This window comes from Rhinolophus ferrumequinum, chromosome 9 (assembly GCF_004115265.2).
Source record: "Rhinolophus ferrumequinum isolate MPI-CBG mRhiFer1 chromosome 9, mRhiFer1_v1.p, whole genome shotgun sequence".
NCBI classification, from domain to species: Eukaryota; Metazoa; Chordata; class Mammalia; order Chiroptera; family Rhinolophidae; genus Rhinolophus; species Rhinolophus ferrumequinum.
The window spans coordinates 63,699,720-63,722,544 of NC_046292.1; the positions used below are offsets into that span (position 1 = coordinate 63,699,720).

At 40.9% G+C, this 22,825-nt stretch overlaps 1 protein-coding gene across 3 annotated transcripts in view; it reads right to left on the reverse strand.

Annotated features, from left to right (window-relative positions):
• LPAR3 (lysophosphatidic acid receptor 3) overlaps nucleotides 1–22,825 on the reverse strand; it is a 72,912-nt gene that overhangs the window by 34,629 nt on the left and 15,458 nt on the right. For all 3 annotated transcript variants that reach the window (XM_033113275.1, XM_033113277.1, XM_033113276.1), the window contains one exon: nucleotides 11,549–12,305. In XM_033113275.1, the coding sequence (XP_032969166.1) occupies nucleotides 11,549–12,305 (757 nt within the window). The remainder of the gene's footprint in view (nucleotides 1–11,548; nucleotides 12,306–22,825) is intronic.

Below are 22,825 nucleotides of genomic sequence, written 5' to 3' on the forward strand. Positions count from 1 at the left end.
TGCTCCCCTGCAGCCCGAGGTGGACCTCTCTGGCTGCCCCTCCCACCCCACGTAGACTCAGCCTGCTGCTGACAGATGTCCCTTCGGCAGCACCGACTATGACAGGCCAGCTCTGCCTCTCTCTGGCATGTGAGCCACCTACACGGCAAAGAGCCCTGGGCCAACCCCAGCAGTTTCTTCCATGATCTCTTCCTCTCCAACCCACCTCCCATCTTTCTAAGAGTCTGCTCTGCACTTAGCAACTCCCGCCTTCTCTCAACCCATCAGTACCCTCAAGATCTTACCGGGCTCTCCATTGCTAGAGGAGGCCATTAGCTGTAGGCCATTTAATTTGGCCTGCTTAGTGTTTTGATAGAAGTTGAATCTGTCCAGTGAACAGGTGTCCCCCACTCCCTATTGCATCATACTCACCCCAGGTCCAAATCACACACCAGTGATATTTACCTGCTCTCTGTAGGTGTTTGACAATAAAGTCCACACAATCTTAGGATGCAAGGCCTCCATTCTCTGGCTTCAGGGTGCCTTTCAAACCAGATTATCATTACTATGCAAATCCCTTATTGCAAAAATCGGTCTGCACTTTCACGCCTTTCCACTTCCAGCCCTGGTCTGGTCTCCCTAGACGTGTGTATGCCTGGCTCCCACCCCACCTTTCCTCCTATCTGCAATGCCTTGTCCTCTCCTCTCCACTTGTCATACTGAGATCTGGCTCAAATCCTACCTCTTCAAGGAGGCCTCTAAAGATCATCCATAGCATTTTTGCCTGGATCCCCTCACGTGGCCCTGTGTATATTCCTTTGCTATCTTTTTTTTTTTTTTGTAAGTTTCCTATTTCCTCAGATAAGCCTACAAAAAGGGTTCCTTATGAGTTGTACATTCATAAAGCCCCACAGAGCAGGTCTGGCTCTGGGTAATCCATCCTGCACATGAGCCAACCACTTAACTCATAAACCGTGGTTGTCTCCGGATGACCACAGCACTTTAGAGCGAGCACAGATTCATAGCGCTGAAGGGCGGAGGCCACAGCTTCTCGTTAGTATACTGCCTAAAACCTAGTAGGTACTCAAGAAATGTTTATGATAGTGTGGGGACAGAGCCAGGAGTGCAGTTTTCCGACTCTCGGCCTCATGTGAAAAGGTGCTGGCTCAGGTAGTAAATGGCCATCAACTATGATTGGATGGACATCAGCTGTGACTAGTTGGCCGTCAGCTGTAACCAGTGAGCCACTGGCCACTAATATAACTTCCGTGGCTACACTAGGGGAAAATGGGGGCTAGCAAGAAGATGGTGGCTGAGCTAGCAAGCAGCGGAGTCGTCGGTCTGTTGGCAGGCAGAAAAGCGGACAGCAGGTCACACATCATGTGAATCCAGCCTCCAGTGAGACTATAGCGGTATGACTCCCCTACCTATGGCTCCGTGGGTGTTCCTTTTTGGCCTAGCCACATCCTGCATTCTCATGTGGGGAGCGGAAGCTGAGACCCCGCATGACACCCTGCATGACAGATGAGTAAGTATAAAAAGCAGCAATTGCTTCTTGTTCTGAAAACATAAAGGATAAAACAGGCCCACTGTTGGGTAGCAAACTCTCCGACTTGATGGAAACAAACAACCCTTGTTGTGTATCACTGTCCCTCAGGCAACCAAGGACAGGTATATTTCACCAAGGCAAGAAGGGAGACCCACTAGAAGCAGCAGGAACTAGGAAGAGCAGCGGTCTGGCCACAATATTAGCAACGATTTACAAGGTGAACTTGGACAAATCTCTCAACAGATATTGATTCTTCAAGGTAATGGGATCTTTTCTTCTCACACTCTGCAGAGCTATAATGACAATCTGGTGAGCAGGGAAAGTGGGTGGCTGGACTGGAGGACAACTGTCAGAGCAGGAGGAAGGGCTGCTCACCTGTGGTCCCCCAACCAATACTACCGGTTCACCTACCCTTTATCCCAGCTTCTGTGTTGATCTCTAGGTTTGTGACGGGCTGTGATTCCAGCAAACACCCTTTACTCCCTGTTCCTACCCAACTTGTTTGCTTTAGCTACACACTAAATGCGGCAGTCCCCAACTAAAATTTAAAAAATACAAACAATGTTAACATGTATTTGATAAAATTCTACAATGGGTAAGCACACCGTTGCCATTCCAGGTGTTAGCCTGGAGGTGTGACAGGTAATAACCACATTCTCCTTTGTCAGAAATCAAGGCCCTAAGACAGGGCTCACTGAGTTCTGGAACTCTAAATCTTCCCGGATGTTGGATGTAGTTGGGTAATGGAACTTCTCTGCTAATTGAAACAAGCCAGAGAAAGACAAATATATACTATCACTTACACGTGGAGTAAGAAAGAAAAAAAAAAGATTTCAAAGAAACAGAATGGTGACTGTCAGGGGTGGGGGGAGGGAAAATAGGGGAGATGTAGGTCAAAGGGTACAAATTTTCAGTTATAAGTTCTGAGGCTCTCATGTCCAACATGATGACCATAGTTAATAATATGGTATTGCTTACTTGAAAGTTTGGTTGAGAGTACATCCTAAGAATTATCACCACAAAAAAAAAGAAAAAAAGATAAAAAGAATGAACTATGTGAGGTGATGGATGTGTTAATTATTTTGATCTTGGTAATCATTCAACAATGTACCATGTTTCCCCAAAAATAAGACCTAGCCAGCCCATCAGCTCTAATGCGTCCTTTGGAGCAAAAATTAGTGTAATACCCGGTATTATATTATACCCAGTCTTATATTATATATAAGACCCGGTCTTATTTTAATATAAGATAATATTAAGACCAGGTCTTACATTAAAATAAGACCGGGTCTTATATTAATTTTTGCTCCAAAAGACGTATTAAAGCTGATGGTCCAGCTAGATCTTATTTTCAGGGAAACACGGTATATCAAATCATCATGTTGCACACTTTAAATATATACAATTATATTTGTCAATTATTTCTCAATAACGTTAAAGGGAAAACAAGGTAGAAGTTGAGAAGTGTCTCTGTACCCTGCACTCGGGAAATATTCAGTAATTGTTTGTTTCAGCTGAAGAGGAGGGTTTCAGATTTCTAAAAAGAAAAAAAGTTCTGAAGGAGGAAGTGTGACATGGGGGTAAAAGGAGCTGACATGCACAGAACTGAAGAGGTATGTGAAGGACATGGAAGAAGGAAGGCAGAGCAGTGATTATACTAAACCTAAGGACAATGATTTGGAAAAATGACTTCTGTACTGACTGCAAAGGAAGGCATCTGCAATAGCGAAGCAGAAAAGAAAAGAAAAAAATAAAGAACAAGACTTGAGATAACAAAGGGCTACATACAGCAGAGGCAGAAGGGGAAGGACAGACCTCCTAAAACTGTCACGGTGGAAGAGGTGTCAAGAAGTGGAGACAATTGAAAAAGGTGGGATAGAGGGGGATGCAGTGACGGGACTTTTTTTTTTTTTTTTAATTTGAAGCTGTCTTCTTTCTAATATCAGACAATGAGGTTTCTCCATCACCACCATCCCTCTCAGAATGGAAGGGTCTGTCAAACGGTATTGTGGAGGTGTGGGGTTGAGGGGCAACAACTAGGATGCAATTATTTTTTTGCTCTCGATCATTTACAGTTTGACCTGAAATAAATACCTCTCTCTGCAAAGGCCCCTGTGGCAAAGTCCTGAAGCGCATAGGAAAAGCGTCTGCACAAAGCTGTTCCTTTGATTAGCTGTTTCCAGACAAAAGTACGAACACCCCTGGACTCGGTGTACTAAGTATTGGTGCCTGGGAGGCTTGACTCTGAAAAGAATTGGCCATTCTGATACGACTGCACCGCAACAAGAGAGCTCTTACATGCCAACAATCTGATCATTTCACTCAGCATTTCTTAAGGCAAAGCTTTGACTTTTTTCTTTTTTCTGAACAGATATTCGATTACTAAGGCATGCAAGGCAGCAAACATTGAAAGCAAGCTTCTGTGATGCAGAAGCCACTACAAGGCCACAAAAGCTGAAAACAAATGTTTTAGAATTCCCAGGGACTCTCATAAGCTTCTCTGAACTCCTGGTTTGTGTGTGTGTGTGTGTGTGTGTGTATGTGTGTGTGCGTGTGTGTGTGTGTGTGTGTAACCCTCCCCCACCCCCTTTTTAAATTGAGCAAGGACACTTTGTTGATGAAACCCATTAACAGAAACAATATCAAAAGTCTTGGGTTCTGATCCCAATTCTTTTCAGACAAAGGGCACATTTCCCAATCCTAGTAAAGGTGGTAATACCGTGTTTCCCCGGAAATAAGACCTAACCGGAAAATAAGCCCTAGCATGAGTTTTCAGGAGGACATCCCCGAACATAAGCCCTAGTGCGTCTTTTGGAACACACCTTAACATAAGACCTGGTCTTATTTTCAGGGAAACATGGTAGTACTTGACTAACTAGGCATCCTGGTAGGATCATTAGTAAGATGGGAACAGGTTCTTCTGAGCACTGTCTTACAGATCTACACACAAAATGTGGGTGCTGTGTTACAGGGTTCTTATTAAGCTCACACTTGACGGTCAGGATCGCGTGTATAATGTTTTATTCATAAGCGTTATAAAAGTGAAATGAATTATTAATGCAAAGCTCATCTGTCAGACACAAGAATCATTAACAGAATTTCACTGGGGCTGGGGAGGTGGCAGTGTATAGGGACCAGCAATGCAAGCACAGAGCTTTTCAGTTCTGTGGTAACCTCGTGTTCAGATTGGCCTGGGTCCCCAGGAACCAAGCTGGTGCCATTTGCCAGCTTTTCAGACAGCCTCTGCGAAACACCCAGTTAGCTTCATGCTGGCTACTTGTCCACACTACAAAACCTGCCCTCACGATGGCATCAACGGTAGCCTCTAGTCCCTGTCTCTACGATACCTGTGACATTACTGGGGAAAAATGGGCCCTCTTCTTGAATACAGAGCAAGGCTCTTCAAAGTCAAACGAAAGCCTAACAAGAGCTGCTACTCTCCTTAGTACTTTCTGTGTAAGTTGCTTGGCACTTACTATGTGCCGAGCACTGAGCTAGGAACTTTATGTGCATTCTCTCATTGTATCCTCAAAACCTTGCCAGGCCAGAGGTACGTCTTACAGATGGAGAAACTAAGTCACAGAGAGATTAGGTAAATTGCTCAGGGTCACACAACTTAGAAGCAGCAAGGCCAGCATTTAAATCTGGTTCTCTCCCTACTCCAAAGCCTCTGTTCCTGCCATTTACTTTAATGAACATAAAGTTTGAAGAGTGTGAAGCTGTCCTTTCCCAGGAGATGTCGTCATGACTGTTACTACTATGCTGCAAAATCTTTAAAATCAGTCAAGAGTGAGCTAATCATTGAGGGATCCAGTGACTTTACAGAAATGAACTTAACTAGAAATCAAGAGAGATATAGGTTATAAACCTCATTATTAGAGTCGATGCTGTTCTAGCCCCATCGCTTACAAGATGCTGCTATTAACCTTGAAAAGTAGGATCCTGGAACCAATCTGCTTGGACTCTCATCTCAGCTCTGCTTCTAATCATGGGCAAGACACTGAAGCCCTTTGGGCCTCAGGTTCTTCATCTGGTAATAGTACCAGCACCTCCCTCACAGGGTTGTCATGAAGGTTGACATGAAACATGTAAAGTGCTCAGAACCACGTATAGCACACAATGAATGTTAACTCTTATTATTTTTACCAGCATGGGTCTATGCTCAAGATGCTTACGTCAACCTGAGTTTCCCCATCTATAAAACAGATCTTCAGAGAGTTGTTATGAGGACGAAGTGAAATATAATCCTAAGAGCATGTAACACGTGGACCTCCTCACATAGGCACTCAAAAACTGTTCATTTGTTTTCCTCTTCTCAAGCTAGCACTGTCACTTACCCTTCTGAGACCTCAGCCTCCCGTATTATAAAATGGGATACCCACTCATTCCCCAGCCATTGTGACCTCACAGGCACGTCCCAGCCAATGCCTGCCAAAGGTCAGGCTGGATGTGAGGGAACTTGGGTCCTACGTGTAGTTCCAGCTTTGAAAAACCCATTTAACTTCCCTAAACCTTGATTTCCTCATTTATTATAATATCAACAAGTGTGTTCCAGACAGCGTGCTACATGTTAGATGTGCAAAGAGAGATAAGGTACAGTCCCTAATCTCAAAGAGTACACATTCTAGTTCGAAATAAAGTCATGAGAACAATTAAGTGTTGATTGAGGTATAGACAGGGTAGAGGTGACCCAAAGGAGGTAGTATTGGGTTTACCTACGTAGGGCAAGACGATAGGCCCTTGAGTTGAGACTTACAAGATGAATGGGAGTTTCCCAGGCAGACGAGAGGAAAGGTATTCCAGCAAGTGCAAAGGCTTATGGATGCAAAATGAAGAACTGTAAATAATTAATTATAGCTGAGTACAGGGTACATCTAGGGGAGTGGCAGGAAAATAGAATAGTATCTTCCCCACTTACCTTGCAGGCGTTCTATGAGACTGAATGAAAACAATATATTAAAACAATAAAAAAGACCTAGTGTTGCAGAAATTACAGGTATGACTGACTATTAGTAGTATTCTAGCAAGGCTCATTAGAGTACTTAATTTTCACCTATTTCCTAGCATGAGAACTCAAGGTATTATTTTTCCTCTTACCACTACCACCCTGCTTCCTTCCTCTCTCCCTGGAGAAGGCCAGGAAGATTTAGCATTGATCTAAGTGGAGAGGTGGAGGAAAGAAACGGGAGCATTCAGCTCCTTGTTTCAATTGCCACAAACCTTTTCAAAGTCCCTTAATTATAATGTTTCTCGTATTTGAAAAGAGTTCAGTTCTTACTGGCCAAGAAAGAAACTTTGACCCTAAGACCATGGCTTTTCAAACGTTGTTGACCATAATCCACAGAAAGAAATGCATTTTATACCATAATTTAGTAAACACACACACACACACACACACACACATTATAAAACAATGCTTAAAACAATACTTATACCTACTACATTCAGTGCACTCAGATATTTTTTCTTCTTTTCTATTTTGTCATTAAAACAAGTGTCAAGTTACGATCTCATAATTGATTTCATTGCTTGCTAGTGGGTCACAACCTGCAGCTTGAAAAACACCCTACGACTCAGGAAGGTTCACAGAAGATTTCAAAAGCGTGGTTCACAAATCCCTTCAACCTTTCTTTTCTTTTGCATTTCAAGCCATTGCAAAATAGAAGGAAGTCCAGCCCATTTCCTAGGAAACAAAACATCTGTGGGTGCACAGTTTACATGGTGTGTTGTTGGACAATAAATGAGAGGTTTCCATGTGGAGTTTCTTGTGTGTTTGGTGGTTGCACTTGATTAGACATGTTGACAAGCACACTTTCAAAATACAGGGCTCTCTCTTAAGCAGGAACTTGGTGCTCTGTGGAAAGTAGGATTATATGTCTCCAATGTCTTTTCGATGAGAACATTCAATAAACAACTTCTTTCACGTAAAAGGCTCATCACACATCATAACCCAGAAGTGAGCAAGTATTCTGCCTCAGGGCTACTGAAATGGGAACACAATGACTAGATGCCTTTCCAATCATGCACAGATTTAAAATTCACACCACCACCATCACTACCACCACCTCTCTCAACAAGGAAAGATTCTGCTCCCCATCCAGCTCCACATACTTTTGTGTTCAAACAAAATCCTAAAGCTGGAAAGGGTCATCTGGTCTACCTCTCTCTTCCAAAGACGATGGCCAACTAAACTTTTCTGGCTCACAGTTGGACTATTTCCCTTTGTACCACCACATGCATCTGTGCTCTGTAGGACCTTCCTTGTGGTACTGCAAAAACTTCAGATGTTTTTACCAGCACACTTTTGATTATACTATTTCTCCTATTTAGACTGTTTTCCCCTCCTAGCCATGCAAATCCCACCCATCTTTTCAGATCACATCTCAAGCTCTCTAGCCTCTGTCCATCCTTTCTTCCTTCCCTGGAATGTGATTAAGCTCACTGAATTCATGCAACCTTTTATCTCTTAGATGCTGTTTAACCAACAGTTAATATATATTTATTGATTGACTTTCTAATATTTAAAAGAAGGTGTGTTTATAAGAACCTTTAATCTTAAATTAACGTTTCCAACAACATACATATCAAGGAATAAATAGAAAGGTTTAGCATTTTATCATGAAGATATTTAAATCAGGAAATCATTACAGAAATAGGTATTAAGCTATTTATTTCCATATACTCAGAACCAGTGACAACAATGATGGTAGATGCCAGCACTGTTGATTTTTCTGATATACTATCACATATAGGAGACACTTGTCTTAGGCAACTGAATTCTGACATGCTTCAGAGCAACTGAGGGGCTTCCTCCCTAAGGAGATACTATGGTAGATGCTTTCATGGAAGGAGACGCTCTGCTTTCATACCAATCAATCCACAGAACTCTGTGTTGGCTTTGGTTACTTATTGTTATAATAGGACCACTGAATTTTATAACTTTGAAAGAATTTAAAGAATATTTTTAGTCCACCTCAGAAGAGAAAGTTTAACCAAGAAAAGGTGAGCTAATGTGGTTCAAGTCACCCTTGTAGAAAATGATAGAGTTTGGGCTAAAACCCAAACCTTCTGTTATCCAAAGAAATCGGAAACTAGAAGTCTAACAACCTCAGACCACCTAGCTCTTCAGTTTCATTTCCCCTGTGCCCAAACTTCCTGTCTTCCACCAGATCCCTCTGTCTCACCACGGAGGAACTTCCCCAAATTCTCAACACCAAACTGTCTTCCTGTCATTAACCAACTCCCTGATGTTGTTCCATCTCAAGGCCACGACTTCTCTTATCCTACTTGGCAATTTCACTGTTTATTCCAGTTTTTCCGTTATCCAATACCACACTGACCAAAACCACACGGCTCCTTTGTTTTAAACCCTTCCGTATGTTCCAGACAAAGTTACATACGAAACTGAAGCGAGTGACCATGACTATCTCTCAAAGAGGCCTATTCTCTCCACCTAGGATTACAGAAGCCTTCTTTATCTCACGCTGTATATGTTATATAATATGCTAAAAAAAAAAAAAAGTTTTCTCCCTAATCAGACAGGTAATTTCTCAAGACACATAGCTAAGCAAACAATTATGTTTGCAAGTTAAACAAGAAGAGTAGTCAAGTTCATTGACACTACCAATAAATACCATACTTTATTTTCTACCAAAAGTATCCTCTTTAGATCAAGAGTGGAAAAAACTGATTAGTGTGACCCCTTCCTTTTCTTATTCTTGTCCATGTTCTTGTGAAGGCATTCAAAGAGGAAGGAGGTGGTCAAAGCAGAACATAGAACAAAGAGGAGACCAGTAAAAAGTCCAAACAAATCAAAACTAGCTGCAGAGTGTGGGGTTCAACATGTGGACAACCAAGGCCAACTGGTCAGTCTTGGTTCCACCAGTCGTAGCTGAGTAACTGAGTGACCTGAGCAAACAGCTTAAACTCTCTGCTCAGTTTCTTCCTCTGGTAAATAGGGTAATAGTAGTACTAACCTCACAGGGTTGCCATGGGGATTAAATAAGCATATATATATACATATATATACATATATATATATATATATATATATATATGTACACACACACACATACACACACACACATATATAAGTTACTCTGGACAATGCTTGACACACACTAAATACAATATATGTATTTGTTAACTAAAATAAACCTTGAGTTTGAAATTATTTTAACAATCATGCTGTGTGTCTGCTGACCTCTAAATCTTACCAGCAATTTCAGGACCTAGAGACATGATGATGGTTCCCATACCATATCATATATTCCCTGCATCTTTTAATATGAATTGTTCCCCAAGAATTCATTTTATAATTCCTTCCCTGGGACTTGACAGGAAAACTACCCCTATGTCTCTCAATAACAGTCCCCATTGCTGTAGCCACCACACAGGGGGAGGAAAGGCCTGCAATGGAAAACACAAGGCCTGTGAAACCACAAAAGTTCTTGTCTGCCCACTCATCACAAATTCTACCTGTAACCCAGAACTGGAATTGGGGGACAACAGGATACCTACAATAGTGAAAACAGAACTCAGGGAAAATTCTTCACACCCAATGTGTCTTCTTGGTACACGGCTCACAGGGCAAAGCCAACTCCTCAGAGCTGCTCAGACTCGCTGTCCTCTCTTCCTTTTCTTTCCTCACTTTATTCTGATGGTGCTGTTGGCCACACTAAATCTGGTCTTCTCAAAGTCACCAAAAAACTACCACTCTGCTAAACCCAGTAAGGTTGCCTGACTCCACCTCTCAGGAGGATTACCAAAGCTGATACTCACTTTCCTTCAACGGCTTCTCTCTCTTGGCTTCTAGGCCACCATATCCAGGGGTCCTGGCTACTTCTGGGGATCCTTTACTTGTTACCTCCTGCCTTCCCCCCTCCTCACACTGGAGTGCTGCAGGCTCATTCCTTGGTTGTCTTCTCTCCTCCACGGCGAGCTCATCCTCTAGTGTGGTTTAAAATACCATTTCTTACCCCAGTGATGCTCAAATATAGATCTCCAGCCTGGACCTAAATCCTGAACTCCTGATTCATACATCCAACTCCCTTCTCAGTAACTCTACTGGGATGGCAAATAGGATCCTAAACTTAGCTTGTCCAAAACTAAAGCCCTGACCTTCCCCCCGAATCTCCTCCTCTTCTGTCTTCCCCATCTCTGTAAAGGACACTCCCCACCTTCTCCTCCTCCTTACCAGTAAGCAAATCCTTTAAGAAAGGTCCAGAATCCAGTGACACCTCAACAAACTGCCCTCTGGTCCTCGTCACTATCATCTCTCCTGAGTAGTAAAATATTCTCGTAACCAATTCTCTTGCTTTTGCCCTTGCCCCACTACAGTATTTTCTCCAAACAGCAGCCAGAGAGATGTCACTAAAATGGAAGTCAGATCATGTCACTCCCTTATTCAGAACCTTCCAATGGCTTCTCATCTCACCCAGAAAAGCCAATGTCCTTACGATACCCGCACAGCCCTATATAATCTGATCGCCCCATCCTACCCCCTTAGTTCTCTGCCCTCATCTCCCCGTCCGCTCCCCTTGCTCCCTCCACTCCAGCCACATGGGCCTCCTTCTGTTCAGAGCCCCTATGCTTACTGCGTCTCCAGCCTGGAACACGCTTCCTCAGACACTGGCTTCACTCCCTCACCACCTTCACATCTCTGCGCAAAAGTCGTCTTCTAAAGGAAGGTGTCACAACACTTTTGAAAATTGCAAACTATATCTGTTTAGCACTCCTTTTCTCCCTTCCCTGCTTTATTTTTCCCAATAAGACTCACCAACCTCTTAGTTTATAAATCTTACAGTAATAAAATGTATTATAAAATTATTTTGTTTCTCCCCATTAGAATACTTATTTTGTCTTTCCCTACTAGAGCATAAACTCCAGGCAGGTGGGGATTTATGTCTGTTTTTGTTCACTGGCGCATTCCTACAACCTAGTAAGTGCCTTGTATACAGTAGGTGCTCAATAAGTATTTGCTGAATGAATGGGAATAATGGCTCACCCGGTTCCTCTTACCTAAGACAGTCATCACCGTCTTCATTAGCTTCATGGGCGTCTTTCGGCGGCTGATGGACCCACTTGTATGTGGAGACAAGACGTTGGTTTTCCTCTTGACGTACATGTAGATCCGCAGGTACACCACAACCATGATGAAGAAGGCCACGAGGTTGGATACAGTCCAGAAAATGAGGTAACTCCTGCTGTAAATGGGGGCCAAGGAAGAGCAGGCAGAGATGTCACAGAGGCAATTCCAGCCCAGCGTGGGGACTGCCCCCATAAAGATCGCAATGGCCCAGACGAACAAAATGAGGAGTATCACCCTCTTTTTGGTCAGGTTGCTGTGGACCCGCATCTTCATGATTGACATGTGCCTCTCCACAGCAATAACCAGCAAATTGGTCAGGGAGGCAGTCAAACTAGTGTCCAGAAGCCCCTGGCGGAGAAACCAGCGGTTGACAGTCAAAGTTTTTGAAACAGGGCCAGTGTTAAACATCAGGTATACATAGGCGATTCCAGCAAAGAAATCTGCAGCTGCCAGGTTAGCCAACAGGTAGTAGAAGGGGAAATGAAACTTTCTGTTTTTGATCACTGCTGCGATGACCAGAGAATTAGAAAAAAATATAAACAGGCAGAAAAATGTTCCAACACACAAAACAATCACAAGCGTCGCTCCTGTCCAGTCATCGGCAGTATCAGTGTTGCTCCTATTATAAAAAAAGTCCATCTGCTTATCATAATGACACTCATTCATTGTGGAGAAGAACTGAACATCCTAGAAAGAAATTTGAAGAAGAAACAAATATCACTCTTTGCAAAATCAATCACTAAACCACCACACTACCTGCACCTCCACTGCTAAACCCCTTGTCGGCCAACTCCTGTCAATCCTTCAGATTTTAGTAAAGGTCCCTTACTCCAGGACCCCAGCCCGTGACCTCCTGTCACAGCATTTATCTCATATCAATAATTGATGTCTGTTTCCCAGGCTATCTACAAGCTCGCTGAGGGAGGGTATGTGTCTATTTTGTTCACCATTATAACCCCAGGACCCATTTGCCCTGGCTGCCTCACGACAGGTATTTGCTGAATGTTGGCTGAATGAATGAATGAGTCATGGAGGTAACAATAGTTAAATATCGGGAGCCCCGCAATATTCACTCTGCGTTGGCAACGATTACAGTACAGCACATGAACGCTTTCTCCTGGTGGTTTCCAGCTCATTTCTTATTTATGGGTCCTGCTCATTAATCAAAACAGGTTGGCAATGCCAGGCACATTCTTGCCAAGATAATGGGTGTTGAATTTCTTTTCACATGACCAAATGATTTACCCAACAGATCATTTTTCCACACTGTGATTCTACTCCCGATGCTCCTTTGGCCATCTTTTGGTTTCAAGCTACAGTGACGACACTCACTTGTTAAGCATGTAGTGCAGGGCTGGAGACTGGTCTCCATATTCCTTCCTTACCTTTCTGTTCACTGCTTCCTTATTCTCCTAATCCAAATGGTACTAATGTGAATGTGTTGACTGGATTTTCCAACTCAATCACTTCATGTCAGTTTCCTTTCCTGGGCTCTCTTCAACACAGCAGGTGTTGAAGGGTGGGCCTCCATGGTCAAGACTGAGAGCTGGAGTTTGGGCAGATGGCCAAGGATATGGGAACATATCTGCCACGTGAGGGCAAGTTCTCATAACACATGTCTGAAAGTAAACCCCAAATTGGGGAATCAAGCAGACAAACAGAGAAGACACTAATCTCAGGACAAGATCTCTTGGACCCCCAAGAGATCCAAGGGATGAGGGATTCTGGCCAAGGAAGGGCTAGGCAGGGGCTCTAAGAGTGCCCATCCATCTATGCTTGGTGGGAAGGTAAGGGGTTCTGCCTCACAGGTCTGGCCATAGCCAGGAAAGTTCCAATCAAAGGAGACTGTGGCTGAAGGCGAGGAATTCAGGCTTCTAGGGACGATAACCATGGGCTCCCTCACAATGCTGCAATATATCCGCTGGATATCCAGGAGGCCCAGTCACTGAGCAGTCCACTGGAGGAAATGAGTTGGTTCTAACAGCGAAAGCTTAAAAGAAATCCCCAGGTTTAAGGTTCTTATAAATTTTGCAATCCAATACCACATTCAGAATCAGATTAAGCAGATCAGATATCAATTTGAAGTAGTACAAAAGAGAAATATATCTCAGAGTGTCCTCTTTTTAATTCATATTTTAATGGTATGATAATACTTTTAAATGAATTAGACACATGTCTCTCTGCCATAGCAAATAGAAGCATAAGAATATCACTCTACATGCTTAAAACAAATAAACTGGGAGTGGTCTCAAGAGACAAATGGTTCTAGTGCCTTTCAATTACAAGGAAGAAGGACTCAATTTTAATAATGACAAAATAAAAATTACTATCTTTTGAAGACATTCACCAATATTGAATTGCTAATATCAGATAGCTCCATGCAATAGGCCAATATATCTATAATATATTATGATAATTTTCCCAAATTAAACATATAGATATATGTAATAATTTTAATATCTCCATAATATTCCAGCATGTGAATAAATGTACCACTTTACTTAACTAACCCCTAAAATTTAGGTTGTTTCCAATATTTTGCTTTTATAAAGAGGCTACATTCTTGTACATTAATCTTTACATACTTGGCCAATTATTTCCTTAAGATTAACCCATAGATTTTAATTTGATGAAGTAAAGGACATAAATTTACTTAAAGGTTTCTGATACATATTATCAAACTGCCCTGGGAACAGACTGTAGTTCTAATACTACTAGTAGCATATGAGAGTTGAATAGAAGATATTAACCTAGTGAAATTTAATTTAAATATCTAAGAAGAAAATTCAGCTTTCAATAGTGTTGAAAATATATAAAAATTCAAGACTAACAATCTAAGAATCACATGAGAAATTTTAATAATGCAATTATTATGTGTCCTTTAACTAATGAAAAATAATGTATTTTATTTTGCTGTATGTTCTAGATAGCTAAGAGAAACACATTTCTAATTTAAAATATTATCCTTGATTAACTCATCAGCAATAGCAAGATAATATGTCAGAAAGATGTTGGAATCATTATACTACCAAAAATATTTTAATTTTCCTAATTTCCTTTTGAAGAGTTCTTAACATTGTAGTCTTGGTTCACCAATTTGGTTGAATTTGTAATTGTATGATACCCTAAAACCTCAATGAACTTTCCTTCAAAAATCTTCAAATTCAGCTTTCCCCCATCAAAACCAAAATGGCACATTTTTAGACATATTTAAAAAAAAAATTGTCCTCAGATTGAGAAGTAGTTTTGTCTTACAAAGTTGAGAAACCACAGAAAAACCATGATTAACCGGAACATCCACCAAGCAGCTCCCTACCTCTCGGTCTTAAATCCTATTTTTTGAGAGAAACAGACAATAAGAGCAAAGAAAATTCATACAGAGAATTGGTGAAAGAGATTCCCACAGGGTAGAATATTATGCACCCATTGAAAATCATATTTACCATGAAGCTGTGGTAATATGAGAAAAAGCATATGCCATTATTTTAATTAAAAATAATTATATGTGTGTATACACATATATATTTATATACATATATAAACACATATAAGTATGTATATGTCTTGACAATTTTTAAAAGATAAGGAAAAAGAAAAAAATCTCAAAGTGTAAAATTAAAAATAGTGGAATTATGGGTCATTTTTTTAAATTCCAGTCTTTTTCTATTTCTACATTTTCTGTAATAAATAGACTTTTAAATGCTAGTTTACAAATTCTGTCTTTGTTTACAAATTTTGTACGCAAATAGAATTTGGAGCACACATTCTACTTAATGTATTCTACCTTTCTTTGATATCTACAGCTCTGAAAAATCAAAATTAGTGTTCAAAAGAAAAGCCTCAAGGATTTGCTTATGTTCATTGTTACTACTCTCACCAGCAACGCACACTTTAGAGTTTTTCAGTGATAATGAAAATGAAATGGTTTTCTACTTAAAACTTCATGTAACCATAAAATTTTATATGCTGACAACTAACCAAATCAGGACACCATTTTCCTCAGCTCTCCTATAAAACATTTCCTAACGCAATCACCCCAGAATTCCAAAAATGAATAACTGGAAGTTTTTGTGAATTAGTACTTTTGATTTTTTTCTTCTTTGCCATATGCTGCCAAGCTTGTTGACAGTCCCCAGTACATATAAACTACAGATCATCATATTTTCTTAGCTGGAAATTACCAAAAACTTTGGTGCGCTTACAACAAATGATCGATTTATCGTCTTTTGACTGCTCTCAAACCTTAGAATATGATTCTGTGACCCTAGCTTTTAATATCCCTTTCATAGAGATAGATACCTTCTGTAACCAATCCAAAGTAACCCCACACACCTGAAACTATAAAACTCCTAAAAGAAAACATACGCAGTAAACTCTTTGACATTGTTCTTAGCACTTTTTGGATACATCTCCTCTGGCAACAAAAGAAAAAATATACAAATGGGACTGCATCAAACTAAAACGTTTTTGTACAGTGAAGGAAACCATCAACAAAAGGAAAAAACAACCTACAAAATGGGAGGAGATACTCACAAATTCTATATCCAATATATTTATATACACATACCTATACTTATACACATACGTAAACACATATAAATATGTGTATGTTAACATCCAAAATATATGAGGAACTCATACAACTTAACACCAAAAAAACAAACAATGCAATTAAAAAATGGGCAGAGGACCTGAATAGACATTTCTCCAAAGAGGACATAAGATGCCCAACAGACATATGAAAAGATGCTGAACATCACTAATCATCAGAGAAATGCAAATAAAAACTACAATGAGATACCACCTCACTCCTGTCAGAATGGCTGTCATATATAAATCAATAAACAACAAGTGTTGGCAAGGATGTGGAGAAAAGGGAGCCCTCATGTACTGTTGGTGGGATTGCAGATCGGTGCAACCACATGGAAAACAATAGGAGGTTCCTCAAAAAATTAAAAATAGAGCTGCCATATGATCCAACAATTCAATTTCTGGATGTTTATTCAAAGAAAACAAAAACACTAATTCAAAATGACATATGCACCCCTATGTTCATTGCAACATTGCTAGTAATAGCCAAGATATGGAAGCCACCTAGATGTCCGACAATAGTTGAATGAATAAAGATGATGTCACACACACACACACACACACACACACACACAGTGCCAAAAACAAATGTATACACATTTTAAGCAAGGGAAAACTGTATTAAAATTGTAACACTCATTATATACCGATAACAAAAGATGAATACAAGTCATGTTTGACTTCTGCAGTTACAAGAGGTGCTCTAAGTGGTTACCATCAGTGTCCAGACACTTCTGATTACAGCGCACATTGTTTGGTAGACTTCTGTGGCGAGCATGTAAACTGTTCCAGCACCACAGCAGAAGCAGCAGGACGTGCTGCTGAGCGAGGCCTCCCGGACCTTCCCTTGTGCTCATCACACAAAGTGCCATGTGTCTTAAACTTATCACAAATGCATGCAATTGTTAGGCGTGTTGGAGGTTCTGTTGCATATGCACGTCTCCATTGTTGTTGTACTTCCACAACGTTCTCGAATTTCAAACATCACTTCAAAATGATCTTGCGCTCCACGAACGACAACCGGGCTTCTGCCATTTTCTTTGACTGTCCTGCCTGATGCATGGTGATGCTAGCAGTCATTTGATTAACGCCATCTTTTGAGCGAACGTCATACTACACATTGTTAATGTGATTCAATTCAACTTTGAAAAGTAATACATAGATAACATCTCTTAAAATGTGTATACATTCTTTTGGCGCCCAGTGTGTGTATGTGTGTGTGTATGTATAATATATACACTAGGGTGCCAAAAAAAATATATACAGGTGGACATTCTGGTCAATGTTGCTCAAGCAGTAGTTCGCCATAATCAGAAGTATTTGGATGCTAATGAAAACCTCTTGTAATTGCAGAAGTCAAATGTGACTTGTATTCATCTTTTGTTATCGGTATATATTGAATATTACAATTTTAATAGTTTTTTCCTTTCTTAAAATGTGTGTACATTTTTTGGCACCCTCTATATACACACACATACACAATGGAATATTATTAAACAACAAAAAAGAATGAAATCTTACCATTTGCTACAACATGAATGGACCTACAGAGTATAGTGCTAAGTGAAATAAGTCAGACAGAGAAAGACTAATTTCATATGATTGCACTTATATGTGGAATCTAAAAAAAAACAAAACAAATGAATAAACAAAACAAAACAGAAACAGATCCATTGATATGAAGAACAAGCTCATAGTGACCAAAGGGGAAAGGGGTGAAAAGATGGGAATAAAAAAAGAAGGAAAAAAGCAGCCCCACAGCTCTCACATTCAGAGATCCCTGTGTGACCTTCACCAGAGCACCTGTCACCTGCTACGTATTTTCTTTCGTATTTACACATTTGTAGTCCATCCCCTACCACTAGACCAGTCTACTCCAGCTGATAAGGAGGCACCTTGCCTTTCATGCCCCTGTCTATAGAATCCACATTTATGGAATGAATGAATGAATGAATGAATTTCTGTCCTACACTCTCTCTTCCCCCAGTAAAATGAAAAGGTTTAGTTAAACACCTATGCTGACTGATGCATCACCACTAAATATGCCAATCAGAGAACTCCTTCACTTACTATTATGTGTTCTTGGGTTAGTTAGTCATTTACTATCTCCACTTCATTCTTACAGTAGTAATACTGTATTTTTAATTGCTAATATTTAAGTGATTACTTTGTGCTTAGTGCTTGACTAAGCATTTTGTAGGAGTCATTTCATTGAATCCTCCCAGCAATGACGTGGATGCTATTACCATAGCCATTGTGCAGATGAGGAAACTGAAGCTCCCTTGCCAACGTCACACACTAGTGAGTGCAAGGCCTTGGGTTCCACTCACACAGCTGTGCCACATGCTTATCTACAACTCTACACTATCTGTCTACAGACAAACAAAACCTCAGACAGACCAAGAGGCACGCTTACAATAATTAGACAATGACCAAATTAGAATGACCCAATCAAATCACACTCAAAGACTGTCTTGCATTAAAAAATGTTGGGTTGGGCGGCCGCATGGCTCAGTTGGTTAGAGTGCAAGCTCTCAACAACAAGGTTGCCGGTTCAATTCCCCCATGGCATGGTGGGCTGCGCCCCCTGCAACTAAAGATTGAGAATGGCAACTGGACTTGGAGCTGAGCTGCGCCCTCCACAACTAGACTGAAGGACAATGACTTGGAGCTGATGGGCCCTGGAGACACACACTGTTCCCCAATATTCCCCAATAAAAATTAAAACAAACAAAACAAAAACGGGGGGGGGATGGTTGCATTCTAAATAGACTTTGGGGTTTTTGATTGTTTCTTTTGTTTTAATAGCCCTGAAAAGCATAGAAAAGGCACTTTAATGTTTGCAAATTTTACAGTACTAGGCCACACAATATGCTCAATTTCAAGACTACTTTAACATTGCTAAACTTTAATTCTGCCAAATCCCAAGCTGTTTTCCTCTTTTCTTTTCTTTTTTCTTTCTTTTTCTTGTCTTTTCTTTTATACTAAAAGTATAGAGGGCTTGAATAGTTCTGAGCCAGCAACAAAGGATGCTAAACTTTGGAGCTATTACCACAACTTCAAACTTGAGTAATTTAAGACTTCATAAAATGTTGGTTTAGAAAGTCTATATGTGGAACCCAAATGAAAACTTTATGAGCAAAGCTTTCATTTAGACTCTCCCAAACTTGAGTCTCTAAAAAAAATGCCCAGCCAGACCATAATGTGGAAACAATTATGAAAATTAAGACATCTGAAAACCACTCAAGCAGCTTTTATTTCTAGCGACATCGTAGAAGACAAGTTGCTGCTGGTCTTTCAGCTGGCTTTCAGTAACACGGTCCTCTCCCTCCTAGCGAGAGTCAGGGTGTAGCCAAAACAGGGTCACTTGGTGCTGCGCATATTTTCTTTTCCTGTGGTCCACAAATGCGGAACAGTCCTCTCCCCTCTGGAAACCCCAGCCAGATGGGAGATGGAAGCTATGGTTAGTGGATACGCTGACAGCCAGAAAAGAGAATACTCCTGCATAAAAGCAATCACATTTGCTCACTAAATTCCTCTTTAATAATTCATGTTAATGGAAAAATCAGGATAGCCTGGGAGGTTTAAATCCACATATGACCCCTGCGGTTTATTTGAGCCATTAGTTTCAAGGCCTTTGGCTTTGCTGTCCTCTCTTCCCAGAAGCCTCTTCCCCCAGATACCCACAGGACTCATTTCTACACCTTGTTCCTGCTCAAATGTCACTTCATCAGACAGCCCCTCCCTGCCACTCTTTAAAAGAGCACCTCGCCCCACCCTGCTGCACTTTTGCCTTTAGTGCTTTTTTTTTTCCCTCACAGCATCTCTCACTGCCTGATGCTATCTCCTTGGGGTGATGGTCCATCTCCCCGTGGGCTGAGACATCAGGGACTTTGTGTTGTTATGGTGCATCCCTGTACCTGGAACGCTGCTCAACACGTAGCAGGCACTTGGTAAACGCTTGTTAAATGGAGAATTAAATGCAGTGTATCTTTGTGTACCTGTGCCCTCATGCACCCTAACCTTTTACCCACACTGAGCATCATTAGTGTCTTCTTCTGCGTATTTTCTAATTTGGGTCTCGCAACTCTTTCATTTCCCTCTACAGTCTTGGCTCAAAGCCCCGCTGGCTGAGAGGCGTGAAGAATGGTGTTTCAACAGCGGCTTCACCAGAGCAGTCAAGACAGAGTGGTCCGAAGGGCAGTGGCACACGGAGACCTCGCTCTTGCCAGTGTGGACATCAGAAACTATGGCTCCTCTTTGGAACATAACTTCAAAAGAGAGGGGAACTCAATGGCCAGAGCTAGAACCATTCAAGCAACAAAATACAATTATTACCCAAAAAGTATCGAATTATTACCCAAAGTATAAAATAAACATCCATGAGTCCATACTAATACAAGTGACTGAGTAAAACAATAAATAAGAAAGAAGAGGCAAATCTCCCCTGCAGAAGAATTCCAAATAAATTATGTAGCTATTGCACCCTAAAGGAGGGGAACATAACTCTCACTCCTTACGTATGGGCTACGCAGTGACTTCTTCCCAAAGAGGACAGTATGAAAAGGTGGGGCAAGGATGAGTCATTTTTCAACGGAGAGACTTGACAAACACGACTTCAGCAAGGTGATCAAAGTCAGTTTCAACAGGGATAGGTCATGTTGTTAGTTTGTAATCTTAATAGGCTAAGTTAAGAATGGTACTTTACTCTGCTGTCTTCCTCCCAAAACCCATAACCCCAGTCTGATCACGAGAAAAACCTCAGACGAATCCCAACTGGGATATATTCTACAAAATTCCTGACCAGGACTCCTCAAAAATTGTCAAGATCATCAAAAACAAGGGAAATCTGAGACAATGTCACAGCTAAGAGGAAGCTAAAGACATATAACATCTAAATACAATGTGCATCCTAGATCTTGGAACAGAAAAAGGACATTAGGTAAAAACTGAGGAAATCTGAATAAAGTATGGGTGTTAGTTAATAATAACAGGTCTATGTTGGTTCATTAATTGTAACGAATGTACCATATTAATGTAAAATGTTAATAATAGGGAAAATTGTGTGCAAGGGTAGGGGCACACTGTGGGAACTCTCTATACCGTCTGCTCAGTTTTTCTGTAACTATAACATTGTTCTATAAATCTTTTTTTTTTCATTTTAAAAATATGCGGGGGGAGAAGATGTTATCAACTCTGTACTGCAGTAGTTTCAAAAGAAATAAAGCTTGTATGTTTCATATGTGGTTACTTTACTCTTTGCTATGGGAAAACACACAGAGGAGTAGCAATTTGAGATTCAATTTAAACGGATATTGTCTGTAATAGAGTACTGGAAGCCTCTGATGATCTTGGGGAAGGCGAACATGTTCACTTTAGAGGTGCCTGTTAAGTGTGAGGCTGTCACAAATAGGCCACCCTACCTTAATACACTAGAGCATTTCTCTGGAGAAAGCTAAACTCGACTTTGCTCGAGTTTCGTTACTCTGTGTTTTAAGAACAAATCGTAGACTCAGGCACATGAAACAGAGGATTTAGATCCTCGGTTCTCTACATAGGTAGGAGCCGGTCTCCACAATACACTGAGTGCCTCGACTTGGTAGCAAAGGTCCCAAGACAGCAGCCACAAAGAGGAAGGGCAGGCACCCCCTGGGGGCGGCCGGGAAATGAGAAACTTTGTGCTTCGAGTCAGCTTTAGCTGAGAGGTGGTGGCACACAGAGGAACACTGCAGCCTGTGCTTAGCAAAATAAACAGGTTATTGTGCCAGTGGACGTCAATGAGCCCGTTAGGTAGGGAGGACCGTCTGCCGTATGTCAGCTGCTTCAACTAGCGCTTTTCCTCTTTCCACTGAGTGGGCGGATTTACAGGAGGCCACGGTATACACACGCAGCTTCTACCCTGGGACTTGTTTAATAAACAACTATAATCAAATTTATTGTTCCCTAGATGTCAATGATGACTGAAGACTATCTTAAACCTATTGGTTAAACAGGAAAGCAAACTTGAAAACATGCAGAACTAACCAAAGAGGTGACGCACAGATTTTATGTGGATCAGAAATTCCCTGGCTTAGTTTATCCAAATGTAAATCTTTCACCGTGTTTCATTTCTCTGTTATATAGTTTTGGTCTCATCTAATTCATTGGGCTAGAAAGATGACAGATACATTTTGTCCTTTGACCCTCTTACAAGTAAAGATGCCAATCAAAAGACTCAAAATTAATAATATCTATAGAGAATGCAACGCCACCTGTTCTAGTATATAGCAAATAATCCTGAGACCGTTGTGTAATCTCATGTCAGTAGCTTTGAAGAAGAGAATGCTAAAATATAAAGTGTGGCTCTTCCTAGCTGAAAGAGATTTTCTCGTGCAAAGGACGTTGTCACTCTGTGAAAACATATTCTGGGAAATTTCAAAGTTATTTGCTCACAGCAAATAACTTCCCACGAGAAGAAAATTAGATTTCTTTATGTTGTAAAATTCCCAATAGACAAAGTTTTGGTCCAAACTATTTGTCCTGACTTAACCGTGATACTGCATTCCCTTGTTTACTCCATTGCAGGGCCCCATCTCCTGCCTCCAGTCCTGAGAAAGGTATTCAAGAGTGTCTTGCTC